This window comes from Leucopleurus acutus, assembly GCF_964270905.1.
Source record: "Leucopleurus acutus genome assembly, chromosome: 18".
Classification (NCBI taxonomy): domain Eukaryota; kingdom Metazoa; phylum Chordata; class Mammalia; order Artiodactyla; family Delphinidae; genus Leucopleurus; species Leucopleurus acutus.
The window spans coordinates 4,092,193-4,109,726 of NC_139160.1; the positions used below are offsets into that span (position 1 = coordinate 4,092,193).

Genomic DNA, 17,534 nt, shown 5'->3' on the forward strand with positions numbered 1-17,534 from the left:
TACAGACTGGGTGCTTCTTGGCATTCTGGAACTACTTGGAGTTCAATTAAGCAACCCCCAACCCCACTTTTACCTAATTTCCTTTATCTCCCAGGACTCATTTCATATCTCATGGTCAAGGGATTTTTTTTCTGATACCTCTGAAGTGGCACTCTAACCCCATCGTCCAGCCACGCGTAAAACTAGGCCCATGTCCCTAGTACGGTGGCTCTCTTAGCTTCCTCTGTATAATTATTTTAGCACTTACTCATTTAACAAATATTTACTGGGTGCCACTAGGAATTAGGTGCTAATGCTAACAGCAGAAGATAAGACAAACCAGGCCCGTGCCCTCCTTTTGAATGGAAAAAGACAGCCACTGAATGAGTACAATGATTTTCTGTTCAATTATAGTTCTCTCCCATCTAAGAGTCCAAACTCCTTCAGTTCAAACAAATGGATTTATTCATTTTTAGAGTCCCAGAGCTCAGCATGGCACCTGGCGCAAAATGCCCCTCAGCCAACTGCAAGGATGAGCAGAGAAAAATGCAAACTTGTTACAAACAGGATTAATGCATGTTAGTACAATGACCTCAGGAATTCCGAGTACACGTGTGAGAAAATCACACGTGAGATATCCAAAATTCAAGCAGAAATCATTTTAAATACCTATACGGGTTGTAATGAGTGTAATACGCCATCAAGTGCAAATACTTTAAAACGTTAAACCGAAAAGACGTGTATATATCCTAAGAGTCAAAAAATACAAAGTCTCATCAAGCGATTTACCTGGTGGCAGGCTGCAGATTTCTGTGGATAGATAGTCAGGTAATGTATGGAACTTTAATCCAATACCTTGCGTCAATTTTGTAGCCCAAGACAAAGTGACTATAAAAGGGTTCTACATATGATAATTGGGACAGAGAGGTGGATCATTCTGGATATCTGTATTTCCAGCTCTCATGACCTGCCAAAATCTTTGGTCTAATTAACCTCGTTTACTGGGATGCTACCTGGCCTTTTTAGTGTGTAGGCGTCTTTAACTCCAGGACTTGTTACAGTGAAGAATAAAAAGGTATAAAAGAAAACCATAACATTAAAAGGATTTTCTGTATATTTGCTATTTTATGTACTTATAGTGTTTAAGTGATTTTGGCTTCTTAGAATGACAGCTGTAATTAAAATTTAAAATCCAAACTGAGATGTTGATTTAGACTTTTATGTTTAAATCTTTTTTTTTTTTTTTTTTTTTTGCCGTGCCGCCTGGCTTGCAGGATCTTAATTCCCCCACCAGGGATTGAACCCTGGCCCACGGCAGTGAAAGCCACGAGTTCTAACCACTGGACCACCAGGGAATTCCCTTAAGTTGAAATCTTAATAAGTTTGTGGACAGTATACGAACAGCTAAGAGAAATTTAGGCTCATCATATTGTTTTCTGATTAATTTTAAGATTATTATTTAAGGATTCAGGAAGACATTAAATCCAACATTTGAAGTACTTATGAATGAAAAAATATTACATTTATAAACAGTTTAAAATGTTTGTTTGAAGATGATTAATTAAATAAGTATTAATTAAATAAGTATGTGAATGAGATCTAAATTTTGTCAGAGTCTAATTCCAAATGACTGTTAAAGTTTACTTATTACTAGAATAATGAGAGCTGTAAACTAGATTTAAAAGCCTAAGGTTTAAGTAGGGCATTGAATTGGAATTTGATAAGTTGAATATTAACTGTTTAAAGCAAAGATTTTTTAAAAGAGTATTTTATTAATTTCCTCTTAAAATATTTTTTTAAAAGAGCTTTATTGAGCTATAATTTACATACCATAAAATTCACCCATTTAAAGTGTACAATTCAGTGATTTTTACTATATGCACAGAGTTGTGCAGTCATCACCACAGTCTAATTTTGGAATATTTTCATCACCCCTAAAAGAAATCTCACACCCATTAGCAGTCATCCCATTCCTTCCCACCCCACTCCCAGCCCCTGGTAGTCACTAAGACACTTTCTGTCTCTGTGCATTTGCTTATAGGACATTTCCTATAGATGGAATCATGCAAGAGCAGCCTTTTTTTTTTTTTTTTTTTTGCGGTACGCGGGCCTCTCACTGTCGTGGCCTCTCCCGTTGCGGAGCACAGGCTCTGGACGCGCAGGCCCAGTGGCCACGGCTCACGGGCCCAGCCGCTCCGCGGCATGTGGGATCCTCCTGGACCGGGTCATGAACCCGTGCCCCTGCATCGGCAGGCGGACTCTCAACCACTGTGCCACCAGGGAAGCCCGAGAGCAGCCATTTACACCTGGCTTCTTTCACTTAGCCCTGTTTTAAAGGGCCATCCATATTGCAGCCTGGGTCAGTGCTCCATTCCTAAAGAGAAACTTCTTAATAGCCTTTTTCTGCATATGAAAACCACCTCCAAGGACACCCCCCGTTATGGGTTGAATGTGCCCCTCCACTCATATTCTGAAACCCTAATCTCCCCCCCACCCCGCCCCCATCTCAGAATGTGACTTAATTTGGAGATAGGGCCTTAAAGTGTTAATTAAGTGAAAATGAGGCTATTAGGGTGAGTTCTAATCCTATCTGCCCAGTGTCCTTATACGAAGAGGAAATCTGGATACGTGAAAAGATACCAGGGATGTGTGTACACAGAGGAAAGGCCATGTACAGGCACAGCAAGGAGGCAGCCATATGGAAGCTTAGGAGAGAGGCCTCAGAAGAAACGAAACCTGCTGACAGCTTGATCTTGGACTTCCAACCTCTGGAACAGTGAGAAATAAATTTCTGTTGTTTAAGCCGCTCAGTCTATGGTGTTTTGTTATGGCAGCCCTAGCAAACTAATGCACCCCCTACATCAACAGCTTAGAGTTTTACTCTATCAGAAACTCCTCCAGATAGAAGCATGTGCCCAGGGAAATGGAGCAGTCGAACTCCTAAACCTGTGTTCTAGAGAAGTCCATCATTTCCTTTCAGAGAACCTGCCAGCTGCTTGCAAGGAGCCACTCTAGACCATGTGACCCCACCTCTCTGGCCATGGCTATTTGAGATAAGGTACATGTTCCAGATTTTCTGGGAATTTGGAATTCTGTCATGGAGATTTTGTCGGCTAACTGTGAGTGAAAGAACTGAAAGGTCATAGAGACGAAAAGGCTAAGACCTCCCAGATGGCGGCCATGAGCATGTAAACAGTAATTAGAAAAGGAACAGAGAGCTTGCCAGTTCCCTAGGGGCTCCGTTACTTTGTCAACAAATGGGTGTGTGTGATTCTCCTATTCCTTTACATCATCCTCTGTTTGGTTTTTTTTTGGTTTTTTTTTTCTGCGGTACGCGGGCCTCTCACTGCTGTGGCCTCTCCCGCTGCGGAGCACAGGCTCCGGACGCGCAGGCTCAGCGGCCATGGCTCACGGGCCCAGCCGCTCCGCGGCATGTGGGATCCTCCTGGACCGGGGCACGAACCCTCGTCCCCTAGCATCGGCAGGCGGACTCCCAACCACTGCGCCACCAGGGAAGCCCCATTTTCTGTCTTTAATTAGGTTATTTTACTGGGGTTCTTGCAGCTAAAAATTCTTCCTCTGAATCAGCCAGGATTCAAGGCAGGATGCAAAAATCACTTTACATTTTTAAAGCAGAAAGGTATTTATTACAGGGAATTAGGTACCTACAAAATCATTGCAATGGACAGAGGAGTGTGGGCTGTGGGTTGAGCCTCAGACCAACTCCCACATACGTTCAGGACCGACCTCAGAGGAGAGCTACCACCTCTGAGGTTGCCACTGGAGTCCTGGGTTCGGGAATGTCCGGCATCAGCTGCTGTAATACAGCGATCTGGAAGCCAACAGCAGAAATCCTGGTCCCAGAGCCATGGGTTATCTCTTAACACCGTCAAAGCTGGTAACCACGCTGAATCACTACTGCAGAAAATCCTCACCCTCCAGAGCCTTGCTTACCAACAGGAAAACAGCCCAAAGCCGGTAGAAATACAGCTTCTCCTTCAGCTCAGTTTTCCATATCTTGTTGAACCCTTTTAACTGGCAGAACCTAATCTGCATCCAGAGCTGTGGTTGCAAGAAAGCCTGGGTAACGTCATTTTTAGTGTTCCAGGCTTTATACAAGATGGCACACCAGAAGAAGGGAAGAATGGAGGTTGAGCAAGGAGGTTGGAAGTACCCAGTGTCATTCTCATCAATCTCACCTATCCAGTTCCGCCAGAGACTGTCATGGGTCAGGTTCTCTAGAAACAGAGCCTGAAACAAGGATTCTTGTTCAAGTGATTTTATGAGGGGAGTGCTCTCTGGAAAAGGCGAGTGAAGGAAGCAGGATTGGCCAGGAAGGCAAGGAAATAAGAATGAGCCTCAGCTGATCCCACACAATTCACCAGCAAGTGTTATCCAAGAAGGCCAGCTTTTTGTACCCCCATTACCCCTGGATGAGGTCTTCGATGCAGGAGGACAAGAGAAGGTGGCATCTGGAATGGTTATCCAATGCTCACAGCAGCTGGGGTACAGATGCACTAGCTTATAAGTGGGTTTGAGCAGGGTGCTGTCTTCCACCTTTGCAATGTTCAGATCGCTTGCTTTTTGCATAAAGGTACTCCATCTAAGCACAGTTTCTCCAGAATTCTTATTAGCCACAACATCTGGGAAATTTTATAGGAGGAGGGTGATGGGCCAACCTACAGTCCCTGCTGCTGCAGCTGGTCCCAAGGCCATAACTGATACTATTATACATGATGGTTTAGTTTCTAAGTTGCCCATAAAGCTTAAGTGGTAATTGATTGAAATTCATTTTTCATTTTATTTGATCCCCTACTGTGCCTGACCTGTAGGTTTATCCTTTTCTTTTTTCAGTTCCTTCTTTGGTTATCTGTGTGACCTTTTGCAAATTACTTAATCTCTGCATGCCTCAATTTCCTAATCTGTAAAATGAGTATAACCATAGTACCTACCTAATTCTGAGGATTAAATGAGTTAATGCCTTGCACGTAGAAAATATTCTATAAATATTAGCTGCTATTACTATTATATTATCATCTGTCCTAGGTTGGCTCCCTCCTACCCCCAAAAAAGCAGAACGTTAGACAAGGATTCATGTGAAAATGATTTAGGAAGTGTTCCCAGGAAACACCAGTAAGGGAGTGAGGGAGTAGAATTGGGAAAAAAGAAGCCTAAGTCAGGGTTTTAATACCAGTTCGGACCTAAATTCAGCGGGACACAGGAGACAGTGCAGGTTACCCCAGTGTGGTCCCAATCAGAGGTCATGAGAGCTGGAGTATTCATACTTGCACTCACAGTCACTAAGGTGGGGGTGAGCTTAATTCCCAGAACTTCAGTTTTGTGTGTGAAAAGGCGTTCCAGTAGCCTAAGGGTGGTAGCTCTACAAAGAGAGAAAGAAATCTGAACGGATATGGTTGGAGCATTGACTTGGCATCTGCTACACCATCAACACTCTCATCATCATCACCATCACCATCACCAACGTCACCATCTCCATCTCCATCATCATTGTCACCACCACCATCACCATCATCATCACCATCACCAACATCACCATCTCTATCTCCATGATCATCGTCACCACCACCATCACCATCATCATCATCACCACCACCATCATCACCATCTCCATCATCATTGTCACCACCACCATCACCATCATCATCACCATCACCAACATCACCATTTCCATCTCCATGATCATCGTCACCACCACCATCACCATCATCACCACCACCACCATCACCATCTCCATCATCATCACCATCACTGTCATCATCACCATCATCATCACCACCACCATCATCATCACCATCTCCATCATCATCACCATCACCACCATCATCACCACCACCATCATCACCATCATCATCACCATCACTGTCATCATCACCATCATCATCATCACCACCACCATCATCACCATCTCCATCATTATCACCATCACTGTCATCATCACCATCATCATCATCACCACCACCATCATCACCATCTCCATCATCATCACCATCACTGTCATCATCATCACCACCACCATCATCATCATTATCATCATCACCATCACCATCTCCCATAAATCACACAATGGTACCTAGTTGGAAAGGCATTGTGTTAGGTTCTGGGGACAAAAAGAGCTATAAAATGCAGGCCCTGTCCTTCTACACCTTAGAATCCCATTGAAGAGACAGGATAAACACACAAAAAGAAGTATATGCAAAGTGCCAAATAAGTGTAAATGGTATTGCTATGGGAATGTATTGGCATTGGGTGATAAGTTAAGATCCCAGCAGTACCTGAGTTGGATATCAAAGAGGGGGTAGGGTTTAGAGAAGTAAAGAAGAAAGGGAGAGTGTGGATAGGGAAGGAGGGGAATGACGAATGTTTCAGGGAGAATCAATAAACTTGTCCTAATGTAGAGGTTCTCAACCTTGAACGCTCATTAGGATCACCAGGGAGCTTTAAAAATCCCAACACTAGGGACTTCCCTGGTGGCGCAGTGGTTGAGAGTCCACCTGCCGATTCAGGAAACACGGGTTCGTGCCCCGGTCCGGGAAGATCCCACATGCCGTGGAGCGGCTGGGCCTGTGAGCCATGGCCGCTGAGCCTGCACGTCCGGAGCCTGTGCTCCGCAACGGGAGAGGCCACAGCAGTGAGAGGCCCGCGTACCGCAAAAAAAAAAAAAAAAAAAAAAAAAATCCCAACACCCAGCTGTAGCCCAGGTCAATTACACCAGAATTGCTAGGGTGATTCACCAGGTGTTTCCAGTGTACACCCAAGGTCGAGAACCACTGTTTTATTTGATGGGAAGCAGCACAGGGGAAACTGGCTAGAACCCTACTAGAGATAATAGAAGAGCTCAGATTGTGGGAAACTTAGCTATATGGAGCTGATTAATCTAATTCTAACGTTTCTATTGCAACCTGCCTTAAGGTATTTTCATAAGTCAGGCTAAAGTAAATACAGAGGCTGGAATATTAGAGGAAGGAGTTTGAACTTTATGCTGTAGGTGATGAAAGGTCACACAGGGTCCTTGAAGATTTCTGAGCAGGGTAATGATGTAAATAAAACAGCATTTTAAAATTTAAACAGGATGTAGGGTTTCAGAGCAAGAAGGACAATACCTGATGGAAATTGACCTTGGCTGGTAAGGGGCAAAGGCTACTAAGGGTGAAAAAGTCCCAGAGGTTCTGGGCATGGAGTTGCACGGAAACAAATAACCCCAGGTATCAAGTATCAGGTGGTTGCAGAAATGACCTAAGCGTGTTTATGTTCGGTAGAAAGAGACCTCTGTGGCTCACAGGAGATCCAGTTTTGCACAGAAACCAGCCAGAAAAGATTCAGCTTTTCTCGTGATTGGGTCTGAGTAACATAGTCCAGCTACCTGGAAGGTGAAACATATTGGAATGAGAGGAGAATCCAGAGTAATGTTACACCTTGAAAAACTGAACACAAACCTAAATGGTGTTCTAGAGATTACTTGCTACGCTGTTGTGTGGCAAAGTATATTTTGAACTGAAAATTAAAGTCATATGCTTATTCAAGGAGAAAAGGACAAGATTATAGTACTGAATATCAATTTAAAGAGGTAAACTTTCTTTAATACCTATAGAACGTGAGAGCAGAATTCGTCATCAACAAATGGGAGAGGTTTTCAGTTTGGGATGGTCTTACCGGTCACTGGAATGGGAATCCCTCAGCTAAGAAAAGGAGAAATCATTTTTAACCTGTTATATTATTTTTTCAGCTGTCTGTTTTATTTAGTATGCATTTGATGGAAGGGTCTTGGCCTCATACACAGATATTAATGAAGCAAGGAATGAGCATAGGTATTTATTTTTAAAATTACTTTGCAAAAAATTAAATGAAAAACTTCAAGCTAGTATTAGGATATAAGAGGGGAAATCCTGTCTTCATTTTCCTCCTTACCCAGCTTAATGTCATGGTCTATTATTCTAACTACTCTGCTGCCAATAATCCTCACTCCCCGCCCCTCATCTTCTTTTCATCATACCCAGCTGGCAGGGCCTTAACCCGGGATGAATCCAACATCTGTCTTTACCCGGTCTCCACCTGGGCTGTTGAGTGCTGGTGATGAAAATCTCACAACAAGGCAGATGGATATTGATACGATGCATAGCTGCACCTGCAAACGGGCCCTTGACATTGGCTAGAAAGTCCTACGATGATCTGCCAGCTATCTCTCTGATTCTGCCGAAAGATTGTTTTCAACCCACAGCCTTTTCAGATATGAAACCATTGCTTTCTCTCCTTCCACCCCGTCTGCTCATTCACAGCAGGTGAACTTTTCTTTTACCTTCGAGAGAAAACCAAAGCCATCTGCAAGGGAACTAATTGCACCAAATCTACAGATTCATATGTATCTGCGCCTGGGGAGACTGAAAGGCATGGATGCGATGATATTCTGCACTTCCTACTAACAAGAGGTGGACTCTACTTGCCCACGCTTTGAATCTGGGCTGGTCTTGAGTCTTGCTTTCACCAACAGAATGTGGTAGAAGTGACGTTGTGTCAGTTGTAGAGCTCAGCCTTCAAGAGACCTTACGCTTTTACCTTTGCCCTTGGAGAGCCCTCCCAGGCAATGTAAGGAAGGGTGAGATTGACTGCTGAGAGGTGAAGTGGGTTAAAAGGCTCTATAACCTGCGCCTGCCCACCTCTTTGTCCTTATGTCACACAACCTCCCCCCTCACTCATGACACTCCTATCACACAAGGCCTTCTTTCTGCTCCCTGGCTCCCAGCTCAAGGCCTTTGCACCTGCTGTCCCTCTGCTCCATCCACCTGGACCACTTTGCTCCCTCCCCTTAGCAGGTTTTGCTTCTCATCACTCAGATCTCAGCTGAAGCCTCATCTCACAGCGTCTTTGGCCGTCCACCCAATGTAAGTAATCTCCTCCCGGACCCACTTTCCATCTCATTGCCCTGTTTCACTTCTTCGTGGTACTTTGAGCTTTCTCCCTTCTCCTGTGAGCTCCCCACCCCCTGCTTCCTCATCCCTCCAAATGAAGGCGCTCTCATATTCTTATATGACCCTGCCTCTGTGGCCACACTTCACTGGTCCAGGATGGGCCCCTAACCTAGTTGGTCCAGAGCCCTTCCTGGGATTTTCAGAACTGGAATTGAGAGCAGAATCCATTATTCTCTAATGACAGGCATCTTACATCAAATTCAGCAACTGTTAGTGGTCATGTGTCGAGTCATGTGGAGCAAATGACTCTGTGAGAACAAATGACACTCACATGATGAAGGGGAGAAAGGAAGTTATTTTTGAAAGTGTTTTTTTGGTTCTGACTGTTTCTAAGGTCTGAATTAAATTCTGGATGCTTATATAGTTGAGAAACTTTTTGAATCAGGATTTTCTTTGAAAAATTATAGAAGACTAGAGCATTGATTGATTTAACTTGCTATTTCTTGTGTCTAACATTACACTCAAATATAGATGCTTAATATGTGCTTTTCGATAATAAAGGTGTTGAGTATTCTACCTGCAGGAAGGGAGAGTAGATATTTTCCGTTTAAATCACACTTTGATACTGAGTGAGAAAACGGAATTAAAAGTTGTAGAGACAGCAAGTGATCACCACTGAGAAGGCCCAGTAGGACTCTCTTACGTTCATAGATCACAAAGCACCAAATCCTTCTGCATGCTGCAAAAAAGTATGTGTTCAGAGGCAGGACTGAGGAAAAATGCCAAATGGTTTAAAAGGACTGCCCCCCTTTTATTATTATTAAGGTCCATTTCAATCTTTATAGAAACCAAGCCAGTGAAACACATTCTAATTCTAAATAATTATGCAGACTATGTCCTGGGCACTGTGGGGAGACACAAGATAAGTTACAGACTCAGTCGTTAAGGTGTTTATTAAAGGAAAGATATTTTTTTTAAGTACATAAAATAAATGACTACAATACAAGGCAGCTGTGATGTTTCTATGTGAGTTACAAATAAAGTGCAGTGGTGCCAGGGCTGGGGTAGGAGTTCACGGTAGAGAAAGTTCATATTCAGTTGTAAGAACCAGGAAAGGCTGCATGACTAACTTAGGCATTTGAGCTGTATCTTGGAGGATGGGTAGGCCTGCAAAGGTCAGAGATGGTATGAGGAAGCATCCAGCCTTTGAGGATTGGACAAAGGTATACTTGGCATGAGCACGAAGCACACTGAGCAGCTAATGAAGGCCTGAGCTCGTGGGGTTGGCAGGAAAACAACAGAACGTCTGTCTACTGGCATCGCTGTGCTGGGGAATTGGGAGGTTCAGGACACGGTATGGTATGTTCAGTTTCAGAAATTTTACATTTGCGATGACAGCACATTATCCCCTGAGGCTGAACAGGAGGCAGTGGAAATGTGGGGCTGGTGTCTGAGAGGCATGTTTAGACTGGAGATGTTAAATTTAGAATGAAAAGAACCACATTTTAAGAAAAGAAGCATGAGCGTGATTTGCGCATTGTCTGGGACATGGACCAACGAGGGTCACAGACTCTACAGTGTCACTGGAGGTCATCGTGGAGCAAAGAGACATGATATCAGGATGACCGGAGGCTGAAAATCAAACTGAAACAGCAGCTCTTAGGTCCCTGATGTGTTCAATTCAGTCAAATAACAGTTAAGTCTGAACCTGATTCTTTGATCTATAGCAGGGTCCCCAACCTTTCTGGCACCAGAGACCAGTTTCACGGAAGACAAGTTTTCCACGGACGGGGGTGGGGATGGTTTCGGGATGATTCAAGTGCATTATGGTGAGCTGTGCACTTTATTTCTGTTATTATTACATTGTAATATATAATGAAATAATTACACAACTCACCATAATGCAGAATCAGTGGGAGCCCTGAGCTTGTTTTCCTGCAACTAGATGGTCCCATCTGGGGGTGACGGGAGACAGTGACACCTGAAGTGTGTTGCTTATGTCCAGTCTACTCCGAAAGATGCAGCTTGTCACTTGCCACTCACGGATATGAGTCTGCAAGCAACTGATTTATTATGGTGTCTGTGCAGTCAAACCTCTCTGCTAATGAGAATCTGTATTCGCAGCCGCTCCCCAGCGCTAGCCTCACCGCCTCAGCTCCACCTCAGATCATCAGGCGTTCAATTCTCGTAAGGAGCGCGCAACCTAGGTCCCTCGCATGCGCAGTTCACAGTAGGGTTCGCGCTCCTAAGAGAATCTAAAGCCACTGCTGATCTGACAGGAGGCGGAGCTCAGGTGGTACTGCGAGCGATGGGGAGCGGCTGTAAATACAGATGAAGCTTCGCTCACCTGCCCTGGTTCCTAACAGGCCACGGGGTTCCAGTCCATAGCCTGGGGGTTGGGGTCCCCCGATCTACAGGAAATCCTTTCCAAAACCAGGTTCCCTCCCTCAAGTTTTTGGAACACAAGCATGTGCCCCAAGGGCTTCCCAGCTCATTGCTTTGGCTCTGCAGGCTACTTCTTATCTCCCGTAATTGAGTCTCCGGCTGCTGCCCTTTCCTTTCCTCCAAGCCTGGACACAGGCTCCACAGGTAAGACCCAGCTGATATCTCGGGGATAACAGAAGGGAATTACCACGCAGAAAAGAAAAACCTCAAGCTGGATATTAGATAGTACTGCTCCTAACACATTAGCCAAGCTCCCCTTTAAGGGGCCCTCGTGGCTCTCTCTTCCTTTGCTCCCCATCGTGATGCTCCTTTAAGGGGCCAGCTTACCTCAAACCACCGTGTGCCCCCGACCTGGAGTCCAGACCCCTAACTCACACCATAGCTGCAGAGAGCAAAGCGAGCCATTCTCTTCCCTGGTCCTAGGCTGGCGTCCTTTCCTGTCCCGGGATTACTCATAGTAAGAACACTGTTAGTTAGCTTGACTATAGTAATCATTTCACTATGTATATGTGTATCAAAACATCACGTCGTACCTCTTAAATCCATACAATTTTTATTTTTAAAAAACACTCTGTTTCTTCATGGGAAGGTCTTATCTTCATCCACAGGGTGGACAGAGTCAAAGCAGTAGTCAAAAGTACAGTTTAAGAAGCCAGAGACCTTCAGGGTTCAGGAATATCGTGTGCAGGGGCTGTGGGAGACAGGTGGGGCAAGCCCAGTCTCATGCTTCTTCACAACCTTTTCTCTAGCGTGGTGGTTTGGTTTCTCAAGATCTATGAGTAAATACTTGGACAAAAAGACAGCACTGAAGAAATACAAAATATATATGTTTCAGGAAGTCTATTCTAAAATCATATTTAGGAAAAAGAATTGAATTCTGTAATTATGCAAAGGAGCAGTCCCGCTAGAGAATCACCCAACTGACATCACTGACTGGAAACATATAACGCCCCATTCATGAAAGCTTAATTTTCTGGTGCACTTACCCTAAGCTGAGGTCTTTTATATCTCCATTTTGCAAAGACAGGAATTGAGGGTCCAGGGACATACTGCTAATAAATGGCCCATCAAGATTCAAACCCAGGCCCACCTAACTGGTCAGTGTGCTTAAACACTAAACAGTATTTGATGTACTAGGAAAAACAACTTTGTTTAAACCAGTGGTGAAGTCACTCTTTTCTCCAGGGAAATCTGTATAAGATCCCTTCTGAGGATTTTTCATAAAATGGTATCATGGTTATCATTTGTACATAGATATTTTGGACACAAACATCCATACTCATTAATTCAACAAATGTTTACTGTGCACCAAAATCAAGCCATGATACTAGGTGTTATGGAAGATGCAAATATTACTTCCTATAGGAATTTATAATCGAGCAAGGGAGAGGAAATAAAAGACAAAACAGAATTTGATGAGTACCACAGGAAAAATGAAAAAAATGTGTGATGGAGGTTAAAAATGGGAGAGATTATATGTCCTTTGGGAGCTGGGGAGCTTTCGTGGAAACGATAGCAATTGGGAAAAGTAAAATAAATATAAATACAAAATTAATATAAAATCAAAAAATGAAAAACAGACGTCTAAATAAGGGGAATAAAACAACATGAGGGATTATTATCAAGATACCAGGACTCCTCCAGCTGACACCTTTCCTACCTCAAAATTATCAACGGTTTCCATGGATTTAGATCAATTGCTGTAATCATGGCTAAAAATTGCTGCGCGTATGGGCAGTGGTGCAGAGGTCATACTCAAAATAACGTCCCCTCTGAAAGGATGGGGCGCACTGGGATGGTCGTCTGTCACAAGACTGGTGCTCTTCAGGAGCAGCGTAGCCACACCTCGCTGACTCACTTTTACTGATGTTTGTAATGTGTGTCAACACATTGCTATCTTTGTGCAGCCCTTATCAGACTGTGAACGACAAGAATACACCAAATAATAGTCTGTGAGCTGTTGACCAATACTTCGACTTTTTTCGATAACGATAATGCCCTTTAAACTCTGGAGTTCGGAAGTGGCGCAAAATGTGACTCTAATACAAACTAGCCTCCCTCACACTTGAATTTCTTTGGTTAAGTTTCTAGCCCAAATCAGACTCTAAAGACATCGCTGTAAGAAAAAACAAAAATTTTTTTCCCCTAGAGATTGAAACGACTCACCTCCCCTTGGACTACGAATCCCATCATGCAACGCTGCCACAACCCCACCGCGGGGGGCGGAGCCGTAGGGGGGCCGGCCACGGCAGCGGCGCGTGCATTCTGGGCGTTGTAGTCTGGGGCCCCAGCCGCCGCCGGGACGCCCCACGTGGTGCGTGTGGCGGCCGCTCTGGGCAGCGGCTACCGCGCTCTGTCCGCGCAGCCCTCGGGGAGCGGGTCCCGGTGGGGGAGGCCGGCCGGCCGGCGCGGCGCGGGCTGCAGGGAGGGCCGAGCAGCCCGAGGCTTCGCGACGTTTTTGCGACAGCGCGGCCGTGTTCCGCGAGTCCCCTCCCTCCGCTCTCTGAGGAGGTACCGGCTGTTGTGCGGCGCTGCCTTTCTGTCTGAGTGGATGGGAGAGCGAGCGAGCGAGTGAGTGAGTGTGAACGTGTGTGAGCGCGGCGAGGCGCGAGCGCCCGAGGGGCAGTCCGCCGCGCCGTCCTGCCGCTGCCCGCCGCGGGGGCCGAGCGCGCGGCCGGAGCGCAGGGACCGGCGCCCCGGAGCCCGCGGGGACAAGGGCAGCGACCGCGCTCCCCGCCCCCAGCCCTCGTCCCTCACCCTTCTGCGCCCGGGGACCGCGCCGTCCCCCCCGGCCGGCCCCCGCCCCACCGCCCCCCTGGATGTCCCCGGCGCCCTCGCGGGGCCTCCTCCTGCCGCCGCGGCCGGGCCGGCGTTGCGGCCGCCGGGCGTAGAGCGGGCGGGTTCCCGGGGGCCGCGGCTGCCGGAGCCTCCCCGGTCCCCACCCCCGCCCCGCGGCGCCGCGACCCCGCTCCCCGGCCTCGCAGGCCGTGACAATGGACTATGACTTTAAAGTGAAGCTGAGCAGCGAGCGGGAGCGGGTCGAGGACCTGTTTGAATACGAGGGCTGCAAAGTTGGCCGAGGCACTTATGGTCACGTCTACAAAGCCAAGCGGAAGGATGGGTGAGTGTCGGCGTCGGGCGGGCGGCGGCGCCGGGCAGGTGGGCAGCCTCCCTCCGGCCTGGGTCCGGCCGGCCGGGCTCGGGGAGGAGCTGGTGCCGAGGGGGCCGGGCCCGTACGGGACCCGGCGAGCCGCTGCCTCTGTCTCTCCTGGCGCCGCTCGTCGGGCAAGGGAGCTGTGTACTTTTTTTTCAGGGGTTTCGGTACAGATTTCTTTAAAATTTCGTTATGAAACGTCAGTTTAAATGATCTTTAAGGGGGGTCGATTTATTATGGGAACCTTCTGGGGCTTTCCTCAACCGCCTCTGGACTGACATCCATCAGTCTGGAAGGGAAGCTGGGATCCTTTTCCCCCACCAGTTTGTGATTGATTTACGATCAAATTCGGATTTTATTTTGGGGAAAGAAATCAGCAAGTCAGTGTGGTTCTGAAGAGTTCCTCTTGGTGATCACCTGCCGCAGAAACGTAGTAGTTACTCTTTCGATATCATTAGCTGTGAGTTTTACCTAGAACAATGGGGGTTTGGTGCAGGGTGGGTGGTGAGGAAAAAGGCTGATGACAAATAGGGGAGTCTTGTTCAGGCCGTTCCCCCCAGATGTAGCAGCTGGCAATGAACTTTCAATAATCTCTTTGCTTCAGATATTCTTCCCGAGAAATATTAAGTCTATGACTGGTAACGCTCCCAATTTAGTTTCCGAAACCGGCAGGTGAAGTGTTCATTTTTCCTTTGTCACTAGGTGAATAGCTTGTGATATTGACAAAAGAGAAGGCATTTCTTAGTTGAGAAAATATAATTTATTAACTCCTGTTTTCCTCTTCTAAAAACGGATGTTGTCTTTATCGCCTTTGACACTGTAGGAAACTGCTGGAAAGAGAACGTCAAAGCTTGTTATATAATCTTTAGATTTTATTATAAACAAAGTAGGTTTACTTGAACATCACTGTTAGTTTGGTTAGCTGCTGTTTAACGTTTAAGATAATTGCTTTTTTCCCCCCAAATCACACAGGAGGGTATGTTCAGAACTATATTAGCACTAAAAAAATGAAACCATTCAAAAAGCTGAAGTTACCTGGGTTGGGGGGGAAGCCATATTTATAAATACTTTAGTATTCTAAATATTGGCGAAGGAAGGATCTACCTATTCAACATTTTTTCTTAGATTTACTGAGATATCTTTCTAAAATAACTTAAAATGGACTCTAAGAGGAAGAAGATAGTAATTCTCATTAATTTGGAATGTGCATTTCAGTGCTTACATGCAGCAGTAAAGCAGTACTGGTATATGCAGAAGGTAGGGATTTGAAAACTTGATACTGTGGGTGCTGCATGTCTTTAAAAGTACTCTTTAGCAGAATGGATAGTCTGGTGACACTTGAGAAATCAGCTTCTGGAGATGTTGTTGACTCTGTTGTTTAATTATATTTCTCATTGAAGTATTAGTCTGTAATAACGTACATATTTAAAAAGTTATCCTTGTTAACTTCCCATACAATATTTTTTAAAGGACTTACACCATCTCCCTGTCCCCCAATATTATGTAATTTGGGGCATATTCATAAAATCCCTGATCCCATGAGATTAGACATTGTAGTGCATTTGACTAGTCTGTCATCTTTTTTATAAAATTCTGGTGATCTTAATTTCTTTCTAATCTCTCTGAGAAAAACCAGTGCTATTTTCATCAATTACCAATTTAAGCTAATAAAACATACAAATTTTATTAACTTTGAATTTACATTTTATGAAAAACTATAATATTGTTTACTAGCAAGAGGTACTTTTGACCACATTTTATATCTCATGGTCAAGTTTTAATTTAGGCTAAGAATAATTTTAGAAGATTAAATTATACAGTTTAAAATTAGCTGAATGTATAATATATGAACACTTCTTTGTCATTCATGATAACCAAAAAGTAGGTAGCATTGCATTTTGGAAAAATTAACTTTTTGTTTATAATTCTTTGGGCTTGTTTTCCAGTAGCCTCTAATGATTTTGTATATAGGAAGAACTGTTTTTTAAAAAATGGATGAAATGTCAAGAGAGTTTTAAAATTACTTAAAACAGTTTTTGTGCTCCAGAGGGAATGTTTTTCGGCTTCTTATAACCTCACTCTGGTAAAATGAAGCATTGTATTTATGAAGTTCTTTTGATCTTATGTCAGTGAAATGTAATTTAGTGCATTTTAGTCCTGGTAAAATAAAATTTGTGGCTGTTTAATCTTTTATAAAAAGATGATGATCAAATAATTTGTTTCTAGTATTGATTTACTTTCAAATGAAATTATATATTCTGCAACTGGAATTTCAGAGAACTCTAGGAACCCAGACAATAACACCTTCAAAGAGAATACTGAGATTTACAATAAGATGAAATAAATTTCATTTAGATATATTTGGCTATTAAAATGAAGGTATCTAAATGTATCCTTTCAGTTGTCCAGTGAGCATCATAGACATGAATAATTAGTAATGGAATTTAGACCAGAGGAGTTAGCTGCTTAAATTATTGTTTTAGGAAATAAAACAGCTTGAAAGGTCATTTCTTTGATTTTAAGTATTAATAATACTCTCCTGCTAGTATACCACACTTTTGGTAAACTCAGCATTTTAAGGAATGTGGGGAAGGTGGAACACTTTATTTGAGGCATGATTATACACATGGAAAGGGGGCCTTTTATAGTTGTGTTATTTTCAGATTCTAATAGAGTTAAAACATAAATGCACAGTAAATCTTGGGAATAATTCACTCTCGCTGTCACCATAAATGAGATAGAGAGTGTCCTTTGTGTCTGAACACCAAAAGGGTACTCAGTGGGAAGCAGGGGGATTCATTTTCTTTCTGAGTCAATTGCATTTCCTCTTTGCAGAATTTAGGCAACCAAACTTATCTTCTTTAAAGGAATGGAAAAGTGTGAGAACCAGAAAACAATTTGTGTTTTTAAATTCTAAATTCTCATTATTGGCACTGAACATTGTAGAATTTAAAAATTAATTTGGGGTAAGAGTTTGATTTCCAAATAAGAAAAGCAAAAAGACTTTTCTTGAATAGGGTTCTTAGGCTGCT

The 17,534-nt window shown here is 44.1% G+C and overlaps 1 protein-coding gene across 3 annotated transcripts in view; it reads left to right on the forward strand.

Moving 5' to 3' along the window:
• Window positions 1-13,914: 13,914 nt before the first annotated feature.
• CDK8 (cyclin dependent kinase 8) overlaps window positions 13,915-17,534 on the forward strand; it is a 105,511-nt gene continuing 101,891 nt past the window's right edge. For all 3 annotated transcript variants that reach the window (XM_082859462.1, XM_082859463.1, XM_082859464.1), the window contains exon 1: window positions 13,915-14,469. In XM_082859462.1, the coding sequence (XP_082715588.1) occupies window positions 14,342-14,469 (128 nt within the window). In that variant the 5' untranslated portion in view covers window positions 13,915-14,341. The remainder of the gene's footprint in view (window positions 14,470-17,534) is intronic.